The sequence below is a fragment of the Amphibalanus amphitrite genome, unplaced genomic scaffold (genome assembly GCF_019059575.1).
Source record: "Amphibalanus amphitrite isolate SeventyFive unplaced genomic scaffold, NRLGWU_Aamphi_draft 001211F_arrow, whole genome shotgun sequence".
Lineage (NCBI taxonomy): Eukaryota > Metazoa > Arthropoda > Thecostraca > Balanomorpha > Balanidae > Amphibalanus > Amphibalanus amphitrite.
The window spans coordinates 134-23,718 of record NW_024882705.1 but is presented as its reverse complement, the minus strand read 5'-3'; the positions used below and the strand labels follow the sequence as shown (position 1 = coordinate 23,718).

The 23,585-nt window shown below is 46.7% G+C and overlaps 1 protein-coding gene across 1 annotated transcript in view; it reads right to left on the bottom strand.

Annotated features, from left to right (window-relative positions):
• The window catches only part of LOC122371152 (protein vein-like), an 84,314-nt gene extending 63,348 nt beyond the window's left edge, over window positions 1-20,966 (bottom strand). The window contains exon 1 of the mRNA XM_043347286.1: window positions 20,278-20,966. Within this exon, the coding sequence (XP_043203221.1) occupies window positions 20,278-20,749 (472 nt within the window). The 5' untranslated portion in view covers window positions 20,750-20,966. The remainder of the gene's footprint in view (window positions 1-20,277) is intronic.
• Between the last annotated feature and the right edge of the window lie 2,619 nt (window positions 20,967-23,585).

Below are 23,585 nucleotides of genomic sequence, written 5' to 3'. Positions count from 1 at the left end.
TCAGAGGCGAGTTGAAAACCACAGCTGATATTTAGAAGAAGGATTGAAACGATTTGCTAGTTGGGTTCTCAGATATCCAAGGATGATACTAGATGACACCAGAGGTGGAACTTTTTGTTTTTCATTGGGGTTGTAGTTTGCCGGAGCCCAGGGTATACCCCCACCAAAACCCGAAAAGTCCCCGGATTCGGCCCACTATTTTTCGGGAGGGGCCCACATTTTCATTTACAAAAAAAAATAAAAAATAAAATAAAAGTGGTCCATCTCAAGGGAGAGACGGCTGACCCTGTCGTCCCTCCATTGGCTATGTGCCTGGTTGTAGGCACTCGGGTATCGCCAGTCGCCACCATGGTCGTGGCCATAGGCGGCGGAACGGGGAGGGCACCGAGGAACCGTGCCCCCTTTGATTTTGGCATTTTAACATTAGCCCTATGGGCGTTGCATGGAAAGAATGGGATCAAAAGTCGACAGTGCCCCCCTTAATTGAGGGTGTTCCGCCGCTAGGTACTGGTCGTGGCGATTCGGAAACGGTAGGTAAACGCCCAAAATCACAGTCCCTATGAATACTTGTTTCTTTCCACATTTGACACAAACATTACTCAGTATTGGAGCAGGGCTCTTTCCCTACGAGTAACAATTTAAGCCACTCGTGGCAATTGACAACGAAGACCTAAACAGGAATAGGGGAGAGTGGGGCAAAGCGGCCACCTGGGGCAAAGCGGCCACCCATCGTCTTAGCCCTTCATAGCTGGCGTCAGTTCCAATTTATGGTTTCCAATTATACTTCTCTTCACGGTCGTTCGAATGAGCCAGACCGGGGTTTCAGGCCCATCACCATTGTTCTGTGAAACACGGAAATGCATTTCTTGCCAGGTTACCAACTATGTTACAATTTTTAAATGTTATGTTATTCCATACCCGTTTGGAATTTTTATAAGCGTTCTTGTCCATGCATTGCATGGTTATTGTACATGTATTCTACCAATTTTAATGTTTTTTACTCCACTAATAGCTAAGATGGAGTATTTTTGTCTCGGACGGTATGCGCGGGGCAAAGTGGCCGGGGCAAAGTGGCCACCCCCCAATTGGCCACAAGTTGTTTCCAGCTGGATAAAAAACATTATTTATATTCAAATGTGTCGTCATGCATTCATCGTGGCCACTTTTCAGTTGCATGAGTTACCAAATAATGCAATTTAATGTTTTTTTCATGAAAATCCTTTCTTTGTTTACCTACAGGTGGAAGTTGATAAAGTAAACATCCATCCTCGCTTAACCTTGTCACCATCAAATACCCTAGTCGTACACGAGGCAACTATTTTGTTTCTCATATCGGGACTTGAGAAGACGCCGGTGGCCGCTTTGCCCCAGGGTATGGGGCAAAGTGGCCAATATGCATAGGTTTAAAGTTTTGTCAATATCTTTTATATGTGAACGCCTTTGGAAATAAAACGCAGTTGAAATAAAAGGCAACTTAATAGGGATCACATTGGTATAGAAAGAATCTTTCCAAGTTTAAAAATCAAGCGTTGGCATCGTTAGAAGCATTAGGGTGGCCGCTTTGCCCCACTCTCCCCTACGTTATTTTTAGACTAAAAAACTTAAAACGAGTCCATCTTTGTATATTAATGCCACTGTCGTCTGGAATACGTCTATTACGGAAACGGGTAATACAAACCGGAATAGTGACTGATCAGACATGAGATATTTTGCAAACGAGGACAACATACCGAACACAATGCCGCAAAGGAACATAACACTGGATCTAAATTATCTCAACCTGAGGAAACTAAATAATAAATGCCACAGCCTTTGCATATCAACGAATACTTCAATTAACTAGATGATCTTCTTTTTTTCAACGAGCAAATGTACTATGCATTGTTTGGCGAATCGTAAACAAAACGCATACTCTTCACAGCCACGATGGCTAGGAACACATAGCGGCTTGTTTGTCTGTCCCTGAGACACTGAACGTACACCGATTTTCAGCTAAATCGAAAGACCCCGCCGTTTACCGTTAAAATGTTAGTTGGCCGTTAATTCGTTAACGGTGCAAAATACCACCCCAAAAAGGTACATTTTCGGAATAAGCGCATCGAGGAGGCCCTGTACACCGATTTCCAGCCAAATCAAAAGACCCCGTCGTTTCCCGTTAAAATGTTGATTGGCCGTTTACTCGTTAACGGTGCAGAATACCACCCCAAAGAGGTACATTTTCGGAATCAGCGCATCGAGGAGGCCCTGTATACCGATTTTCAGCTAAATCGAAAGACCCCGCCGTTTCCCATTAAAATGTTAATTGGTCGTTAACTCCGGTGCAAAATACCACCACAAAGAGGTACATTTTCGGAATCAGCGCATCGAGGAGGCCCTGTATACCGATTTTCAGCCAAATCGAAAGACGCCGCCGTTTCCCGTTAAAATGTTAATTGGTCGTCAACTCGTTAACGGTGCAAAATACTACCTCAAAGAAGTACATTTTCGGAATCAGCGCATCAAACAGGCCCTGTATACCAATTTTCAGCTAAATCGAAAGACCCCGCCGTTTCCGGTTAAAATGTTAATTAGCCGTTAACTCGTTAACGGTGCAAAATACTGCCCCAAAGAGGTACATTTTCGGAATCAGCGCATCAAGGAGGCCCTGTATACCGATTTTCAGCTAAATCGAAAGAACCCGCCGTTTCCCATTAAAATGTTAATTGGTCGTTAACTCGGTTACGGTGCAAAATACCACCCCAAAAAGGTACATTTTCGGAATCAGCGCATCGAGGAGGCCCTGTACACCGATTTTCAGCTAAATCGAAAGACCCCGCCGTTTCCCGTTAAAATGTTAATTGGTCATTAACTCGTTAACGGTGCAAAATACCACCCCAAAGAGGCATATTTTCGGAATCAGCGCATCGAGGAGGCCCTGGATAACGATTTTCAGCCAAATCGAAAGACCCCGAAATATGCTGCTGTGAGACTGATATTCGTTGCTGCTGATTTGACAGACGTCGCCAAAACCTTGCATTTGTATCAAATGCGTCATGCTGGCTTACATGTGACTTAGTTTGCATCGTTTGCATTCTGTTCGCGAACCTGTCAGTAAGATTATCAGCACTAATTATCGCACAGGATTGGTTTTTTACTTTTTATGGTCGTCAACGTTGATTTCAAGTGTCGTCATTTTAGCCAAATATTCGTGCTGATTGGTGGTATTGTGCCAACTGACAAAATTGCGAACAGAGTGATATTTCACTTAAGAAATGTATTTGATATTATGATTATGGTGATTGAATGCTACATAGGGTGGAGGCTTAGGTTAGGTTAATTTATTTCTGAAGCTTACTGTTTTGTGTCAAACTTTTCATCTATGCTTATCTCTTTGATAAGCACAGCCCACAGGTATGAAATATTTAGTGAGAAAACCCAAAAGTACACTGGCGGATCAGGATCCAGGTGGGGGGGGGGGGGGCAAAATGGGCATTTGCCCCTCCCAAACGGCATAATTTTAATATTACGCCTATGGACGAGGCATGGAAAGAATCGATAAATTGTTATGGTTTGCTCCCCCCCCCCCCAAACTCTGAGCTGGATTCGCCACTGCAAAAGTATGATGAATGTTATGATTTTTTTTTTTGCTTTGGCTTCACACTTTCATGTTGCATGTTAAGATTTTTTGGAACACTTTCAATATGATTCACTTAGTATGCTTAAGAAGTGTGAAGTGATTGACTTTCATATCATGCTCTGCTCACTGTCTCAGCGGAATAATATGTTCTTAACAGAGCACTTTCAATGTTTTTAGCATCTGGAATTCAAAAAGATGTCCTAATTTATTGATATCTTCACTTTCTTGATATATCTCAATTATCTGCTTCTGTAGGGATACATATTTTGTTCATTTTCATGTGTTTCAGGCTAATTCTTAATTTTCCAATGTTGGGGTTGTAGTTTTGCCATTGGGGTTGTACTTTTAAAAATTGGGGTTGTAGCTACAACCGCCACGGTATATAAAGTTCCGCATGTGGATGACACAAGTAAACATCAGAAGTTGACAGAAGTTTATGGCCGCACAAACTCAAATGCTTTGATTTATGTATGAATATTTTTAAATTGCATTATTCGCATGACGGTGGGTAGGTCACGGGGGACGTATTGCATGCTCTTTCATAATTATTTCGTGGCATAAGCACTTCTTTTGCTTAGAATCGCAATATTTATGGGCAATTGGACGCAGTTAGTCCTTAGAACATACTGCTACCTAGTGTAGCTGCGAGTCATGAGATGCGATAACGTTCATTGAACGCCCTGCTATGTCCTTTTCAACAACTATTTCATGACACCAGTCACCCATTTCTTTACATCCAAACTCATGTGCCTAGCAGTAAATATACAAGAACACACGGCATCGATCTATCATGATTATCGAACTCAAAGCAGCCGTGAATACCTGTCATTGCTGTTTGGCCATGGCCAGGACTTTGCTTCAACGTTCCTGGAGTTTCCCATCTGTTCGATGGAAACTTGTGTTCGGCATTCCTGGCACCTGAATAATCCGAGATTTCGGAGACAATGTGGAAAGGAAAATAGCATTGGGACTTTCTTGTGGATGACGGAAAAGATAGGGAAGAGCCGATGGTGGTGGCGGTGGCTGAAACGGTTTCAGTGACTGAAAACCTAAGAAAGAACAGATTCAAAGCGCAACCACCATTGATGCACGTTTTGATGATGAATAGAATATATTAAAGAATATTTCTCTAAAGGTCGCCGTCCACTGCACATTGGCATCCGCCGAAAGTAAGCGTGTAATCGTCGATAAGCGCGTATTTTCGGCATTTGCTTAAATGACGCCGTCCACTGCACAAAAACATTGGCAGAGATGCTCAAAGCACGGCTCAAAGGACCCGCCGGCCGAGGCCGTATACAATAGAATGGAGAAACATAATTACCATGGCTCGCCTGCCCGTCCAGTTAGTTCGTACTAACCACGGTGACTATAAATAGTACTAACGAATAGTGTTTTAACCAAGGCTATAGAACTGTTTTAACTATTGTCACAAACCTTCAGTTATAGGAGAATGGTTAGCCGTTTGTTTACATCGTTGACCTTGAAAGATGACGTCAGCGGGTGTCTACCAATCTTCGCCATTATTTATCTTCGAGGATTTTATCCTCTAAGGCAGTTTGATATTAAACTTTTGGGCTCCCTTAGAGCGTAAAAAAGGTTATTTACAGCACAACAATGTCTTAAAAATCGACAAAACTTCGACACCCCGTGACGTCATCTGTCTCCTGAGCCCTCCCTACGTGACCTGCCGACTCTGATTTCGCTCAGTTTTCACTGTGAAAAATCTGGGCCTAAGGCACGTGCTCTCTGCTCGGCACCGGCCGCGGCCCAAAATGTCGCAAAGATGCGCCCGCCACGTGCAAACCGCTGAACGCACCCCTTCGAAAAGCTGATACGACAAATGGTTGCATCCGTCCTACTTTGTGCGAAAATTTCACCCCCGTAGCCCGCACCGTCGCCGAGCAATAGCCCGCCAAAGGGAACTGAATCATGCGCAGTCGGCGTCAACAGCGGCAGAAAAAGCTCCCACGATCCAACTTCTCCGCCACTAAATTAAGAGCGCAAAGTAAGCGATGAAAAGATAAACATGCCGAAATGCGTTGTCGGCGGCTGGGCCGTTTCGGCGTCTGTAGATTCTGCTCCTACCATTGCCTCTGTAGTTAATTCTGTCAGTAAGCGCTTATTTTCGGCGGATAAAAGTGCAGTGGACGGCGACCTTAACAACTTTTTAAGCAAATTTTCTTTGAACCATACATGTCCAGTGATCAAAACACGTGGCAAAATGATTCAGAAGCTTTAGCTCCTGTCTTTCTTAGGTTTGCCAGACTATAGTGACGATGCTAAGTTTGCTTTTCTTCTGATGACATCGACGACGAAAGCCCATGACAGAAGTGACGAAAACAGAAGATTTGGCGCGGCGAAAGAGCGGGACAGACCATATTTCACCACTACCCTTTTCAACGAGGTGACGCATTGATCTATCGAATCACGAGCTTCTATTTTCTTGTGATGTTTCGATAACGGTTCAGCTGCCATGAATCACACTAACAATTCACATGAGCGTCACATCAATATCATTTTTAGACTGCTCTAGCGAGGGTGTGACCAAAAAGTTTAAAAGTTTGATTGTCTGTACCCTGTCGCACCAGGCACTCGGTTTAATCTATTCAGTGTTCATTGTAAGCCAAGCCCAAATGAGTACCAAGACCTATTCGTATCGACCCAAATGAGACGACGAATATATGCATATCGACACAAATGATACGACAAATAGGCATATTCATATCGACACCATTAGGCAATCTATAGATTCACCATGTAGCAATCACAGGAACACCATTTTAACAACCTGCCCAAGAGTTCAACCCGATTCCACCTCTACTGTTTTCAATAACCCTTGTAGAGGCGTGGTAGGGCCTGAATACAGTACAAGCAATGGGACGGGAGCGGAGAACGCTGGTACAACAGCAGACCCCAGGGAAAACATGTCACCGGCAGTGTTTGTTTCATCAAACAAACTCCACAAGCTGATGCAACTGGCGAGTTAGAGACTGAAGGAGGCATGCGCATGAAGCTCTCAGCTGGTATAGCTTCAGGGATATTGCTTTGTGAAATATTAAATATTCCATTGGCATGATTGTTTTTGATACTTTTGACTTCTGTTCTAAATCTTAATTCTCTCTCAAAGATACACTGCCGGAAATCATGCGTAAAGCGTATGGATATTTTGTGTATGCATTTGATTTTGCGTCCATTGGGTATTATTCACATCATTATCCAGTTTTCAGCTTGTCATTGATCGTTGATCCACAATCGTGCCGATCCTACAGGCCATATTGTCACCTAGATTGATATGACACTCACAGATTATCAAGACTGAAAGTGAGCGCGAGTCGTCGTCATTTTTTGTCTCACTCTTTTTTCTTCTTCTTTTGCTGGCGGCCCTCACGATTCTGGCGCAGCGCCGAACGAAATGATAAAATCTGAACGTCTGAAGCCAAGTGATAACAGCCATGGCGACTGCGCACATGGTAACGGGCTAAAAACAGTTTTACAGCATACCGAACAATGTCTTACACTTCTGATAGCTATGTTGGGCTGGACAGTCAATAGCAGAGTAGAAATTCAATAACGTGAAGTAGGAAGTTGGGATTTGGCCCTGCTCTTAGCAATCAAACTGCGTAAGATTTTACGAAGTATCGGCAATTTTAGTTTCATGTAACGGTTTTGTATTGTTTTTCAGAAGCATCTCCTCTTTCCTCTTTCAGCAACAATTCATCATCTGTCCGCCTCTCCCTTCTCTCTCTCTCTTCTCTCTCTCTCTCCCCCCTCTCTCTCTCTCTCTCTCTCTCCACCTCACCTTCTCTCGCCAACATAGCCCCTCAGTTACGTCCTTCAGCACTGGAGCGAAAAAGCGTCCCTCTCCTCCTCACTAGCGGCCAAGGCCTCTGGGGTACACCCGGGCAGACTACAAAACAGATCAGCCAGGCGGCTCGGCTCAGAGAAACCTCAAGTTATGGACTCGTGGACAGTGTGGACGTTTGGAGTCGTGGTAGAGATGAGATGTGGACTTGTCGATGATTGGGAGGTGTGAAGTGTTGTTTAGGTGTGCCATGTTGACACGAGTTGTGAAAAGGGTATATAAATGAGAAAAAAGAAAAATCAGAGAGTGTATTCGAAAAAGTTGGCGAATGAAGCAGTCCAATATCAAAATATAGCATACTTCTTCCGATGGCTCAGTTTATCACTTCTGCGTTTTCGTTTCAGTGGTTGCAATGCTTGGTTTCTATACGTATAACTCCGAAACATTCAAACCGGGTGAGATCATCCTCCAGGCATCCAAGCCGGCCGCCGCGTGCATGAAATGCATCACAAATCCAATCAATCCCATCTAATCGATTTTCTGTCTCGTCGCAACCCGTCCCGCATCTCGCTATCTCCGCCTGATAAAACCCACAATCTCCAAGCCCATAAAACCCACACTTACTCCCAACTTACTCCATGTATAACTCCCTATATAATCCACTTTCAGACCCCCCAGCTCATAAACCCATCTCTGGCGCAATTTTCAGCCCACCCTGCCGCAGGTCGCCCCCACTGCGTCACAGATGTCGATCTGCGCCAATCAGCGCGCCAGGATGGCCTCAGTACGCCGCGATTGTCGCAGAGATGTCTCTGAGCCGCCGGGTCTGCAGCGGCGGCGACGCGGCGCTCAGACACCACTTAGCATGCCGGTTACAAACGGGTTATGCAGAGACGAGCCAGGCGGCTATTGCGACTGCTGAAATGGTAGCCGTGGATATAGGAGGACGCAGCTGCTGCTGCGGTAGCAGGAACAAGAGCGGTAGCGGTAGTAGTAGCAGCAGTAGTTGCAGGAGGGAGGACAGAAGGAACAGAAGTGGTAGAGGGAAAAGCAAAGTAGCGGTGAATGGTGATGCTAACAGCAGCCGATCGCAAGAAGAGTAGAGGCAAGAGCAACTGCAAGAATAGCTGCAGCAAGCACAGCTGCATCAGGGCGATTGCAGCAGAAACAATTAAATAGCAGCACCAGCATTAAAAGCTGAGCCACCGTTTCCCACACATCTGATGCTTTTGCTGTCATCTCTACCGGATCTGTCTATCCAACACGATTAAAACTTCCCTGTCTTTTTCTCTCAGTCACTTTCACACCTGTTTAGCAACACCTCCTGGTAACACGCATACCCCCCCCCACCCTACATCCCCCCCACCCTACATCCCCTCCCCTCCCTGGCCAAACTGTCTCCCATTTCAGCGACAATATTGTCATTGTATGTGACAGCTGCAACGGGTATTTTCCGCTACTGCATCGAATTTAGAAACCTGAACCGGTACTGGAGCGCTAGGTATGGCATTTGATATACAGCTCATCATGCGGACACGGCCAGGCGGATACTCGTGTTTTCAGACTCGATGGTAGAAGTAGTGTGGTGGTTGTGGTGGTGGAAAATGAGGGGAAGGGGGATCTGGTGTTGGATGGTGGAGGCGTGAAGGTGAACGATAGACGATAGGCAGTGGACAGTGTCTAATGATAGGCAGTCTAATGTTTTCAGTGAACATTAGACAAGAATAGCATTGGTAGCTACGGGGACGGTCTGCAAGCAGGCGACGTCAAAGAAAATTCCAGAGCCTCCAGTCTCCCAGTCTCATGACTAGCAGGTCGTGACAAACTCTATGTAAATTACCCCAACCGAACATCACCGTTGAAAGGCATCCAGCGGGCCCGTGCGGAGAATAATCTGGCGGCTCTACAGCACCCGGACTCGTGCAGAGGATTATCTGGCGGCTCTACGGTAGCGGCCGTTTTGCAGCCGCAGACGGTGATGCATCATCTGCAATGTCAGCTGTGCGCTGCTGTGAGTGGATCGAGGAAAGCAGTGGTGACAATGTTGAACAGATAGCCAGTATGGAGTCTGACAGTAGTTTGTCTTAAATGTCATCACATGCCTCTTCCGTTTATAAGCAAATGCACTACCTTTTCAGGGGAGGAAACATTGAGCGTAAAAGTAAAATATATGTTGCGAGTAAGAACAGGAAACGTAGGCATTGCTCTTGTAAACTCGTAAAAAAATGAACTCAAATTACATCACAGATCTCATATCACATATGATCCACAAGTAAACGTCTAATACAAATTGCATAACTATTGGCTAAAGCTCCTGCATGTTGCGACGGCGGCAATGATAGAACGGTACCATAACATGAAATGTTCCGCCACGATCCCCCCGGGCCAAGAGGTGTCTGCGCCCCACCGGCGACATTAAGGACAGAGATAGAGCACATGACCCCCGCGACTGCCCCCGGGGACCTTCAGAAGTGCCGACCCTTGAGCTCGGCGGGGAACTGACCTTTGATCTGCCGATTCAGTTCAAGCCTAATAGGCAGTGGAAAATCTTCGTATGAGCGGAGCTAGCCGTTTGTTGCATTTCAAACAACATTCTCTGAGAAATACTTGCATTTTTATAGCATGTTAGTCAAATTGTTTTGCAAATGCCGCTTATCTTCCGTTCTCTCGGATGGATCAAGGGCACAGAATAGCCACGTCCAAGCAAAACTGATAAGCTATTCGGTGCCATAAGGCGCGTACGCACAAATATACGCACTTGAGTGCGATTCTACCACTTGATAAGATAAAACCCATGACCTTGTCGACAATAAAAGCCTCAATTCGTGATCTAACGTACAATGCTATGCATTATAATCACGAGCAATGGAAAGAATGCCGACTTGATCTGCACTTGACACAATATCCGGGAGCGGAGTGCGATAACATTCCTTCTACGATAGCATAACTCTGATCTCACCGTATGACGTCATTTACGAGACATGTCGTCACGTGGGTGGGTCCCGTCTGAAGAGTGGGGGTGGCTGTAGTGGGCGAAAACTTAGTCACTATGTGTCTTCGCGCCCAGATATTTAGATTCTACAAACAAGAATATGGATTTATATACCGCGGTTCATAAGCAACTTCTCCACCTTAGCGTAACACATTCAGTTTCAGACCTCCTCATTTGCCCTCATTTTCACCATCACCTTCACAAGTTTTCCGCAGTGACAATGTGGTCATCTATCAAACTAAAAGTTCCATTCTATAGGATGCATATTTTCAAGCAGCTCAGAGATGGTGTACCGTAAGTTGCTGGTCAGCTTCATCAAGTGCTGGGACGGCTTCTGCATCAGGAAGTCTCTGACTCATCTGACGTACCGCTCCTGGTGTAAACTCTCACTACCCCCAGTTTCTAGGAGGCGGCAACATCACAACTATCTCACTATTATCTCAAACAAGCACCCCAGCACCTCCGTCGCTTTTGCCGCCCAAGCCACCGGCGGAGTCGGCGATTTCGGCATGACCTTTGAGCACTAGCAACACCGCAGGTCATGTGCAGTGAGACTTACCCATGAGACCCAAAACGCTTCCATCCTAGCTATTCGTATGAGCATGTTTATAGGAAACGATAGGGTCTACAGCTAGAGGCGCTGAATGTGGTGTTATGTTTATTTTTGGCGGTATCATTTAACCATAATATTTCTACTGGGATGGACCTCAACTCCGTTAGGGCTAAGATGGTCATTACGACTTTGTTAAAGATGAATAAGACTGTCAAATGTGTTGAACAAGGGTGTTTTCATAAGCGCTCATGCTTGTGGTAACCTATCACCCTGCTAGCTGCTCCTCTAGCGCTTTACGTTTTCTGTTTTTTTTTCTTTTGCTGCCTATTTTAGCTCCTCTACTCCGAAACAAAAATTGGATACAGACTGGAAAGAAACACGTTGTCAAACTGTCACCTTGACCGCCTATTTTTTTTTCATGCTGCGTGATTAATTGATTAAATAATTTTCTCAGAGGTCAAGCTCGTTCTTATTCGCAGACATAAATATAAAACTTTAAATCTGCTGAAACCACTCACACCAGTCAACCTGTTTGCCAAATTGTGTAGAAACCCGTCAACGCCTGTCAATATTCGTCAACACTCACAGACACCTGTATCCGCAAACACCCATCAGCATTTATCAGCACCCTTCACCACCCATCAGCACCCATCAATATCCTCCAGCACCTTATAAGGCACTATCAAACCGTGCCAATACGTGTTCGATAGCTGCTGCTGAAGCTGCTGGCGGCCCTTTGACCTTGCCGGGGCCGCTGGATGGCCTGGGTCTTGTCTGTCATCTATTGGGGGAGGTGGAGGGGGTATTGAGGGGGAGGAGGGGGAGGGGACTGTTGGACGTTGGTGCAGCGGGGAAGGCGCTAGGTAACAGTCAAGACAGTGGGTAAATGGAAACGGGGAGAACCGAAATTATGTTGCCCTGAAAAGCAAATAGTTCGAGGAGAAGAGGAAGAAAACTATGAAAAAATAGCAGAAGACAACGATGTCAAAGGAAAATAAAAGAAGGTAAAGAAACGGGTATCTCTGCCTATGAGCGACCATGTATGTATTTGAAGGGTAATAATCTGAGCAATGACACGCATGTCTATGGTGTCACCGTCGCGCGAGCGGCGGCCTGGAGTCTCTGCCTGGGGGCACGGCAGGGGTTAGACGCAGTGCCGGGGGCGGGGGCGGGGGCGGGGGGCGGGTCCGGGGGTGAGGTGTAGCTCCGTGGGCGGGGGCGGGGGCGGGGGCGGGGGCGGCTGTATTTAGTCTCCCGTCGCCGGCGGGTCTCTGTTTGGACAGCGCCCCACCACAGTGCGCTCCCGCCCCGGTCCCTGTGGACACCCGGTGGTGAAAAATGGTTGTGCAGCCGCAGCAGCAGCAGCCCAGGTGACCTACCCTCTTGCCAGTCTGGCCCCACAACTCCCATTACTTCCCAACTGTTCTGAACATCTCTTAGCACCAGCAAGTAGCCTGAGAGTGGCTTGATTGAGCTGCGTAGTGCGCAAGCGATTTGATTGAGCGGCGCAATGTGACTTGATTGAGAAACGCAAGTGACAAGATTGAGCAGCGCAGGTGACTTGATTTGATGTATGCATAGATGACTTGATTGAGTTGGAGCGGCGCAAATGACCAGATTGAAATATTAGTGACTTCATTTGATATTTCAAATGACTCAATTGGTCAACTTCTGAACAGCTTTGGTAGATGATTCTGTAAACTCATTAGTAATGGTTGCGACTTGCGACCATGCAATGAAATCAAAACAAACTTGTAAATAACCGGTAGCAGATCTCTCTCTCTCTCTCTCTCTCTCTCTCTCTCTCTCTCTCTCTCTCTCTCTCTCTCTCTCTCTCTCTCTCTCTCTCTCTCTCTCTCTCTCTCTCTCTCTCTCTCTCTCTCTCTCCGCTTCACTACCGCACCAATCAAACGCTTCTTAGACAATGACGTCACCACGCTGGGTGCGGCACCTTTTAGCGTGACCTGTATAACGTAACGTCACGTGACGTCACGTGACATATGACACCCGTGACGGGTGTGGCTGGAGTGACAGCTCAGTGTCTGCTGTCTGATGTCTGCTAAGTCTGGAAACACAGCAAGCTAGTGCTAGCTAACGGTGGGAGGTCTGGTTAGTATTGCCTGAACTCCACCCAGACAGCCTGGAGCCTGGGGACGAGCACAGTGGGTGCAGTGCAGCTGCTCCTGCGAGCGCTGCAGAAGGACCGGCAATGACACTGTTGCACCACCTCTGCCCCCCCCCCCTCCCCCTCAGGCGCCCCCTCCCCGCCATGAAGCAGACTGCACCCCCCCCCCCCCCCTGTAGCAAGCATTCGGACCGAACGAAGCATGCTCTCTTGCTCTCCAGACTCAACCAAAAGACAGACGATTGGGAGCGTGAGTCGGGTTCACGTGAGGTAATAACTCAAAACGCCGCTAGACAGGCAGTGGCAGCGGAGACGTGGGGCGCCAAATAAAAGAAAAACAACACAGGTGGATAGAGTAGCGGGAATGCCGACAACGTAAAACCACATCAAGGAAGAGGTTAGGAGACCTGTGGTTTGAAAATGTTTGGGTTAGTGGTGAGCGAGCTCGGGTGAAGTCTTGATAGATGAATGATGATGCTTGTTGCTAGGCGCGGCGTAAACGCGGAAAGCTAAAATTAAACCAATGTTTTCTTTGCTAAAAAATGGTTGTTTATTCGCAATGATAATAATTGTCTGTGGTTTTAGATCGAGGCATCCCTCGCGAAATAAGTTGAAAAAACTATGTAAGTTTGAAGCGAAGCCGCGGACCACACGCGGTTCCCCATAGCTACAACCGATCCCGGATGGGCCCCAAATGGAAGAAGACACACCCCGAACAGACCGTTAGCAGCTGATAGCCGGCCAGCAGCTCTCTAATTGGCTGTGACGTGTTCGCGGAAGCTGTGTTAGTTCAATCATATGAGGGCGAGACGGTGAGGTCTGTTCATGAGGTGTGATCATTGCTGTAAGTGCAATTACTGACCAGCATGACCAGGCAAAATAATGAATTAAACGTTAATAAAATTATGTGGGTAATAAAAATTGCGACGCGGATAACAGTTTTCATTTGCTTGCGTGACTTAAATAAGCGTAACTGAATCGGAGCTTCTAAAATCTAAACCTAATGCGTATCACCAAGGTGATCCCTAACATTTACTGAATTGACACAATCCGAAATAAATTGAAAAGGTTTTGGTGATAATTAATGAAAAGGTCGCCTTTCCCAGCGACATGCTCCATTAAATAGCAAGTTTTCTTCATTACCTATAGAACACACAAAATATGATCATACCCACCATCGGCTTTCAAGCATTCATTTGATGTGAGTGCCACCCGAATAAGCTAACGTTGACACATCGAATCGGCATGGTAACCCTCAAACCAAGCTAATCTTTTCCGCGAATCCACACCGATTAGATCAATAGATTCCTGATCAATCTGATCAGCTCAATCGATTCCTTGTTCAATAGCCAATCTCGGAAAACCCAGCGCTTCGCCCTGTCAATTTTTTCAACGACAACTCACCCTTACCTGTCTAAATTTTCCCGATTCAATACACCCGCCGCATCGCGATACAACGTAATCACCTCATTTTTCCTCGCGCTTTTTTGACGTCACGCGCATTTTTATGACGTCACCAGCGCGTGCTGTGGTGTCATAGCTGATGCGCCATTGTTCTGACGGTGCACAGCTGGACTCCGTGCACGTGCACGGTCACTCGTGCACGGCTCATTGTGGGCTCGTGACTTATGGGTATCATTAGCCGGACAGCGTATTTCACACGAAGGTATTGTTTTTGGGAGTGGTATAGAGGGGGTATTCAGGGGCCGAACATATTGGGAAGGCGGTAGACAGGTGGGAAAGCTCATAGCGGTGAAGCCATGGAAGTACGCTAAGGTAGAACGTTTGATTGAAACGAATACATTTCCAGTATGTATGGGAATTATTGATAACACTGCGTGTAAAAAGAAAATGAAAGATGTTTTTGTTCCGTGAAAGTCGAATGATTTCTTTTTGAAGAATTTACACAGCATGGCTTGTTTATGCAAGGTAAAATACCCATATGTCGTCATCGTTTGGTGAAACTACAGCTTTAGAAAATATTCCGTCTGAACATCCAGCTACAAGCCATCTATGATTTCCATTCCCTCTGCCAAAATACCACACATTTCCACCGCTGCAGCTTGTGATCGTCCCCGCCGGGTATTATTTGTTTTGCCGAACCATTTCCACAAAATTTGGGGATTTCTGTCCGCAATTTAATCGCAGGAAATCGCCATATCCGGCCAGACGTCTGGGCAATATCACCATGAACGAAACCCATCTGGCAATAACTCCCAGATCTGGCAGCCGTAAAGCGCGACAGAAAAATGCACTCGGTCGAAATGCGGTTAAATTTACATCACGATCGTCTCGTTTCCGGGCCGAGTTTGGGACGAATTGACTCGGTAAACCCCAGAGATCTGGGTACTGTTGCTTTACACAGCACTGAGCTTTATTGGATGCGGCCAGACTTTGGAGCATTAGTGCAATTGGGGTCTAGGAGGTTTACGCGGATTGGCGCCAGGCCAGTGGTGGGTGGAAAAAGAATGCAAACTTTTACGGTGCTTCTGTGTAACTGGTATTAGGTTTATATAAATGCATGAAAACCACGGGAAAGTAATGCAAAATGATAAAAAAGAGAGACGGGCTTATCATAATTTAAAAGCAGTTATCATTTTAGAATTTCACAGCGAATAGCTTTTTAAACGCCGGCGGTTGTTCTCAAATTACTCATGGAGCATTGCAAAGCAAAGTGTCCCACAGTACACCTACTGTGGGACATATTCCAGTCGCTTCTGAGTCAACAGTCTCTGGTCTCTAAGCAAGACGTAATTGCATACAAGAATCCAACTAAAAGACTCTCACACCCAGAGGTCGACAAAATTCATGGAGTTTCTCCGACTACCGGCCAATTTTCTCCAGCCTTTCCTTCGACGATTGTGAGAAATGGTGAATTTGGATACCTATCCACCACGCTAGTGCGCAAGTCGCAACCCAAAACACTGGTAGGGGTATGGTATACGGCAGTCATACACAAATGCAAGAAGTCTCATGAGTCGGAACATGTCGGCACATACGAATGTAATCCACATTAGCCTGATCCACGGAACCCGACTCCGCCCCCCGTTCCGCCGCCTATGGGCATATGACGTATCGACGGCCCCACTCCAACCCCACACACCGCGCCAACGCCGCACGGGCCTTGACGCCGCACCAGGGCCCGCCGCCGCCGCCGGCGCACCACGCACGCATTACGCAAGCGCTGGGAGAGTTTAACAGATGGCGCCCGAATAGCCAGAAATCCCTTGTGGTGGATCGTCTACAGTTAGACGCCCGTCTCCCACGGGCAGCACACGCACAACGTGCCGCACTGGCCGCCCAAAGATGGCGCTTTCAATTGCTTCCAAATCATAAAGTCTCCCGTTCTTGAGACTTTTCTTCGTATTTGAAGAAATTCCTTCAGATATACGAAAAACGTCACAAGAAATAGCGACTGTTATTGATAATTATCAGATATTATTTCTCAAGCCTCAAGATTTTGGCAGCCGAAGAAAACAACGGGCTAGACAAAAACACCACTTTCTCCGACTGCCAATAAGAGCGATATTTGGTTATGAATTGGTAGGGAAACAGACCTAATGGGCACAGACCTGCTTCTGACCGGATCAGACCAGCTCTGACTAGGGAGAAAGTGGAGAAATTGTATAGAACTGTGATCACTAAATTGTTATTCGTGCTGTTGCTACTTGCTGGTCTATGACATAGGTGCATGAATGTAACAATGTTGGCTTTGCTAATTTTAGAATGTCTTCCGTGATATTTTCTTCTTTTTGTGCTTTTCGCTCGTTTATTTTTCTCTGACCAGGGTCAGATGGTCGGAGATTTTGTCGACCTCTGCTCACACCAGTCAAGACTTGCCACTATGCTCGTTTACCAACCTCCACTACACTACACCAGACTGCTCAATGTGTATCCTAATCCAAATAACATGTCCCACTTACATAACTGATGACATTGAAATTAGCCTCGTCACGGGAAAATAAACTCTGCGTGGGGTCCCCAAATATCACCGCTCTGGCGGGGGACGTGTCTGATGGTTAACAGCGGAGGGAGGGGGTCTAAGAGCGACAAGGGGTCAAAGTCGTGGCGTGGTTCGTTGGTCGGGCAATGACTGGCGGATTTAGGGGTAATGAGTGTAGGGGAGACCCGGGAGGTATGGGCCCCCTGGAGGTATGGGCCATCTCAGTTTTGAAGAAGTGTTAAGTATTTTTACACATTTGACGGCGTTAACTGGTAGCAGCCATTCCGTTATACAACCCACGTGATTTTCAAAATCTTCCTCAGTCTTCTTTGGCAATGAGTGGTGATAAAGCGTTTTTGCCCTCTTCGAGTAAAATACTTTACATACAGAAAATTCGTGATAAATTTAAACCAAGCTCGTTCTATGATTTCAGACCAATGCTAACATAAAGCTTAAAGCATGCAAATAAAGACTGGATAGACAATTTGAAGCTTTCTTGCTAGATTATGAGATGAGATGCTACGCGAATTCTGGCGTCCTAACCGGGAGGTTCGGGCCACCCACCCCCGCTGATCCTAAATAAATAAAAAGGTGCTTTCATTGAGTGTCATCTTCAATAAGTTTTATTTTTGTCACGCAAGGTTGAAAATTTAACTTCAAATTTCATTCGAACAGAAACATATTATTTATGTTATTTCATGGTGCATGATTGAGTTTACCAAAATACAAATGTGCCCAAGTGACCACCATGAAGTAAGCTGTTGGCCGCTTATGCGGTTCCTGGGCTCTAAGAGAGATCAAGGCAGATACCAGCTACGAGTATTGTTCTCATTGTCGAGAAAAGAATATGAAACATGGCACCGGCCCATACCTCCCGGGCCATGGCCCATACCTCCCGGTGTATTTTGATGGATCGAAAAAGCACATTATTTATTGAAAGTTATCTCGAGACAAAATAGTTGATCCCAGATGCCTAATATCAAGCACACTTTGTAGGCGAAAGGCAACTTCACGTGCACAGAGTGAAAAACCGGGTCTAGCCACTGCCCATCCGAAGAAAATTGCCTTTTCACAAAACCGGCCCATACCTCCCGGGTCTCCCTTATATTGGCACTAGCGATGGTGGATGATATGACGCCGTAGCACTTAGCCGTCTGGTTTTGATGAGAACATGAGTGTTTTGCGATTTGCGAGACAGTTATAAAAAGTTTGTCATTACTGAGCAACGAATACCAAGAAGTTTCAATGATCAGCTTTTACAGCAACTGCCCCTAACAACAGCTCACTGACACTGACTCGACATCAGCATGACGACACCTGACACCGCTGACACGTGGTGTCAGTCTGACACGACACGCGATACTTGAACGGGTCAGCGCTCGGCGAGCATGTGACCTTGGTGTTACCAGTGTCCTTGACCCAGTCGGTATAAAGTGACCTTGACCCAGTCTGGATGGACCCTTTCTACGAATCCCTGATTGGTAGGTACAGGTTCGTCGCAGAGGAGACAAACTTGGAGCGCTGGGATAATTGAGTGGCTTATTCCTACAGCAAAGCACGTCTTAAATTTAGCAAAGCAGGGAATTAAGTACCTTTTTAACTCAAACGATTTAAGCAGCTTTTTCTCTCTTTTTTCACGGCGTTTTTCACTTTTTCACTCACAGGTTTACAAAAGGGCAACAAATGATAAAAAACATCTGGTTTCCATAGCAACAAAAAGAAGACTAAAAAATCTCTTCTGCATCGAAAAGTCAGCACATGATTCCTGCCAAATATTGAAGTGAATTCAAACCATTCAGCTCACCCGATGACTGATTTTACAAACATATTTTACAACGGATGGCAACGGTTACTATATGATAGGCGCCCGGGAGTAGGACGATCAGTTAGGCCACGTGGTGTGATATTTGAACGCGGCGCCTAACCGTTATAGATAACAAGAGAAAGCGGCGTAGCGGGTGCAACGTGCAATGTGCAACGTGTAATGTGCCACTGTAAATGACATTGATTGTAACGGCCGGGAACATGCTTGTCTCGATAAAGCAGTTGAGAACCATTTAGACTGAAAGCTCGTCATTGGTTGAAATGAATGATGTTCTTGGGAGTCCAGTTCTATTCTTTACTTGAAAAAGATACGTTTTTTCGGCATTGAGGACTTTGCTTCGTCCATGGTCTGAAAAGTTCGGAGCGAGCTCTGTGAATAGCTATATCACCGTATGCTTCGGCCGTTGAAAGCCGCCAGAATACTCACACAAATTGCGTCGCAATACTTTTCTGCACTATCACCATCCTATAGTTCTAAACTCCAAGTCTTGCTAGGGCACACTTCAATACCAACTCCGTCTCAAAACTAGAGACCCGTGGTCGCTCGTCCAAGACTAGTGTAGATTCCGCATTCTATCCAATGTTAGCCACGACCTCGCAGTCTGTTCTAGCTCGTTGTGCCATAACCAAACCTGTGAATGCTGCCTTTCCAGCTCCACAACATTTTTCCTACAGCCCATCTGATGCGCTCTCTGCAAGCCATGACGGCGGTACAGCCTTCCACCAAGGCACGTTTTCTCCCGCAGAAATACGAAATGCCTAGCCGCTGCGGTACCCGCAGAAATATGCATACATGCATAAATGCATTTAATAGGATGCAGTTAGGGCCGCAGACGAACTCTTCTGCATAAGAAGAGCAGACAGTGATGGGAGCGGTCATAACGCTACCTGCACGATTTTATGATCATATGTTTTATTAAACATGTCGGCAGCACGGTAGAGGGTCGTCATTGGAGACAGCTGTTAGAAACAGCGCTGTTCAGAGGAGGATGTGTGTTCAAAAGATGCTTAGGGTGAGGTGGGATGGAGGGAAATGTGTGAAATAGTGTGTTGTGGAGGAATTGTGAGTGGGAAAATGATATTGAGGAAGGAACTGGGATTCCGAAGAAGCTTCAATTGAAATGAGATGGGTGGGTTGTGTGCAGCTGATTGCAACAATTTTACAAGCTGCTGGCAAAGGTTGCGGTCACCTGTCAGCGTCGAAACTTACGGAAAACGCTGCAAAAGCAACGCGGTGAATGTTCAACACTAAGCTTAGCGAAAAACGCTGATTCTTGTATTGTAGGTATGTGTGAGAATAACTGGATTGCTGCTGGCCGTCCATGTAGCTATGCGCGCCAGTGCCGATGCGCTCATATCATGCAAATATGCGCTAATATGCGCACAGTTGCGCAATGCGCATAAATGCGCAACGGTACTCACCTCGTCTCCTGCGCATAACTCTCGTCACTCGGCGCATATTCCTGCGGTTGTGTTTCTCGGGTGGCGCCACAGCCGTGAAGTTTCTCGGCCCTCCCACAGCTTTCACGAACACAATATACCGCTCGCCAGTCTGGACGAGCGCCTCGGCGACGCAGGCTGTACGCCGGCTGGTGGCATCTCCCTGTGGTCGACGGAAACGTAGCCGAAGGGGTCCGTCGCCCACGGCGCCTCCTTTGACCACGCGTTCCACGTCGACGGTCACCTGGTAGAAGCCGTGTCGCTCGGCTCCTCGCGAGCGGACTGTTCCGGCGAATACGACAGGTGCATGCTGGGTTTTACGTCCCGCCCCGCGTAAGTCGTTACGAACGTCACATGTGGAGGACAGTCTCACAGTCACTGCGAGGAGGAGTAAGAAGGGAAGCAGCCTCTGCTTCGAACACGTCCCGCCGCGAGGCGGTGTCAGACGCTCCATCGCGCCGAAACGCGCCTCGCGCCTCGCGCGTGAGAGAAACTCTCCCACTCTCTCTCGCGCGGGTGGGTTCTTTCACAAACTCTACCCTCACGCAGGCGATTTCACTCGCTGACACTCAGTCCGGTCACTCGGACACTCGGTACACTCTCTCCGTCACTCGGAGTTGGGCCGTCGGTCCTCTGCGGCCGGCACACGCGAGGGAAGACGACGCGGGTCTGCCCCGAAAGCAGCCGCCGCCGCCGGCCGAGAGATAGGCTTCACTGCGCATGCGCCGGACTCCGTCCGTCGGCTGCTGGCCTGGGCGCCCTCCCGGTGGTGGGGGAGGGGGAGGGGGACAGGTGAGGGGTGGTGGGGGTAGGGGATAGGGAGATTAGAGATGGGTAGAGAAGGTGCTTTATGTTTTGGAGTTTCTTATGGGAAGATAGGTGACGATCATAAAATGGTTTCACTGTTATTTCTTTCCGAATCCTTTAGATAAGTATTGACCATTTCTTGACGTAGGTAAGGTTGGTTCTAGGTAGCTATGTCATTTTCATAGGTTGGTGTCGTAAGCAAATGCAGAAATTACAGACACACTTACGTTTGTAGATGCCAGTTCATGTTACCTTCTTAGGGCATGCTACCTTCCTAAAATGTTTGATACGCCTTTTCAATACTAAAACCATTCTGAAATTTCAATCGGCGTCCAGCTCCAAAAGCTCCAAAGTCCTTCTCAACTAAAACCTCTTAGCACGTGGCGACGTCTACTATGCAGACCCCACGTGGTTCTCACGAGCCGACCGACGTCCATTTGGTATCAGATCAGAGGGTCCAAAGTCCTCACAGCGTCCCTCCCACAAGGTGCCGTCAGGATTTATCCACTCGTCATGAGGTAGGAATAGTGCACTGGTTGTCATGGTGTAGTGGTAGGATGGGTGTACTATGATTTGTAAAGATGATGAGGCAGAGTGCAGATTTTCGTCTTTCCCACAAAATATCGCCAACGAAGCCAAAGTAGTTCACGTTGTCCTCTCATCGTACGCAATACCATAACACCTCATATGATATGATAATAAAACAATCAGGACGGCATACAGACACCTTTACAGGTCTCTCATTAACAACAATTGACCTCTAGGTCTAGACTTAATTAATAAAAGCTTAAATGTTCTTTTATAAAGGTAACTGATGTTTTTACCTAGCCTCACTATTTACATACTCGTCTGCAGTCGTTTTATATGTTAACCCCTGCAAGGCATAACCGTTAGTTTATATCTGAGTAGTAGCAGGCATAAATTATATGGGTGTCAGTTCTCCAACATAACTGTTTACCCGACAATTTAATTGGTGCCGGGAGTCGGGCTCGTCTGTTTACGATATGAAAACCTTAATCGTATGTTGCGTAACTTCACGAATGACCTCGTCATGATGACTTAAGAAGTTTGGATATTGGCGGCGCGCGATTGCAGTCATGTCGAAAATACAGAGAGAAGAGAAGTAACTGAAATTATCTACCTCAGACTGATTTAAAGAGGAGGGAATTCGAAGGGAGGCTAATCATTCTTTAAATAAAAACCAATACGCGTTATCGGAACATTTTATAACGCATTATCAGCTGTCGTCACAAGGTCTTCCTTGACTTTATATTTTTAGATTTCCGGTCATATCGCTATATTTAGCAGTGGCAACAATACCAAACCAAGTGTTCCTGAGACCTAACATGTTCTCCATTGTGGCGTGCGGAACTTCCCGACACGCTCCTGTAGTTTTCAATGGCTGACCGGCTAGAACAGGGCACAGTTTAGCAGTCCGACACCCACGCCTTTCAGGAACTTAGCTTGGAGCTGCTCTGGCGGAAATACGAGGTGACTGGGTGTAAGAGAGATGGTGGTAGGTATAGCGTTATAGCGTTATAGCGTTATAGCGTTAACCCTCGCCGGACCTATTGGTTTTCTACATACGCGCCGGCCGAGGGGGGGGGGGCGGGTACGACCCCCCCCTCGCCGTTTCGCCCCTGGTGGAGCTAGCGCGTCGCGGAAAAAACGAGCGTGTGCGCCGTTACGAGACGCAGATATTGGTACCCGATTTTAAGGTCCTAGGTCAACCGGTGACCTCTGAGGTCAGGTCAAGTGCCCCAAGGTACGGTTCAGTCTTTGGTGAATAACTTCGCAAAAAACGGCCGCAGAGCGCCGATTTTGGCAGCATCGTGTTTGCCTCGCTCAGGCGCGTCGAATTATATACATTTTGTCCGGGTCAGGTCAACTTGAGGTGTTGACCTCAGGTCAAGGTCAGGTCAGCACCCCCAGGTCACGAAGTTGGCCGAAAGAGGTCATGTCGCATATCATTCGATTCGGCAGGTCTTTCTGAGTCCATTGGTGGCTTTCTCGACTCGATAGCTCAATTTGATCAAGAGTTATTGACGAAAAACTAATATGACCTTGATGACGTCATAAATGACGTCACGCAAGGTCAACATTGCAAAAGTGACGCATCTAACCTTGCGAGGAGTGCATCAATCACGATTCTGTGTGCTTGAGATAGTTGGAGATCGTTCCCGGCGCCAGAATAGCAGTTTGAATTTTTCCCCATTGACTTATAATGGTGAGGTCACGAAAATGACCTGACCTCATATGACCTTTAGGAAAAATCTGAGATATCAATTTGAGACTCATAATGGATACTAGATCCTGCAAGTTTCATTTCCCTGTGACATCTCCTCTGGCAGTGAGGGCGTTGCGAAGTTGCGACATCTGAAGACCGTGCAGAGGTTCACTTATGACGTCATAGGTCAGTGACCTGACCTGACCCAAAAATGCGGTTGGTGTCAAAATCTGGCTTGAATCAAAGGTCAGGTATG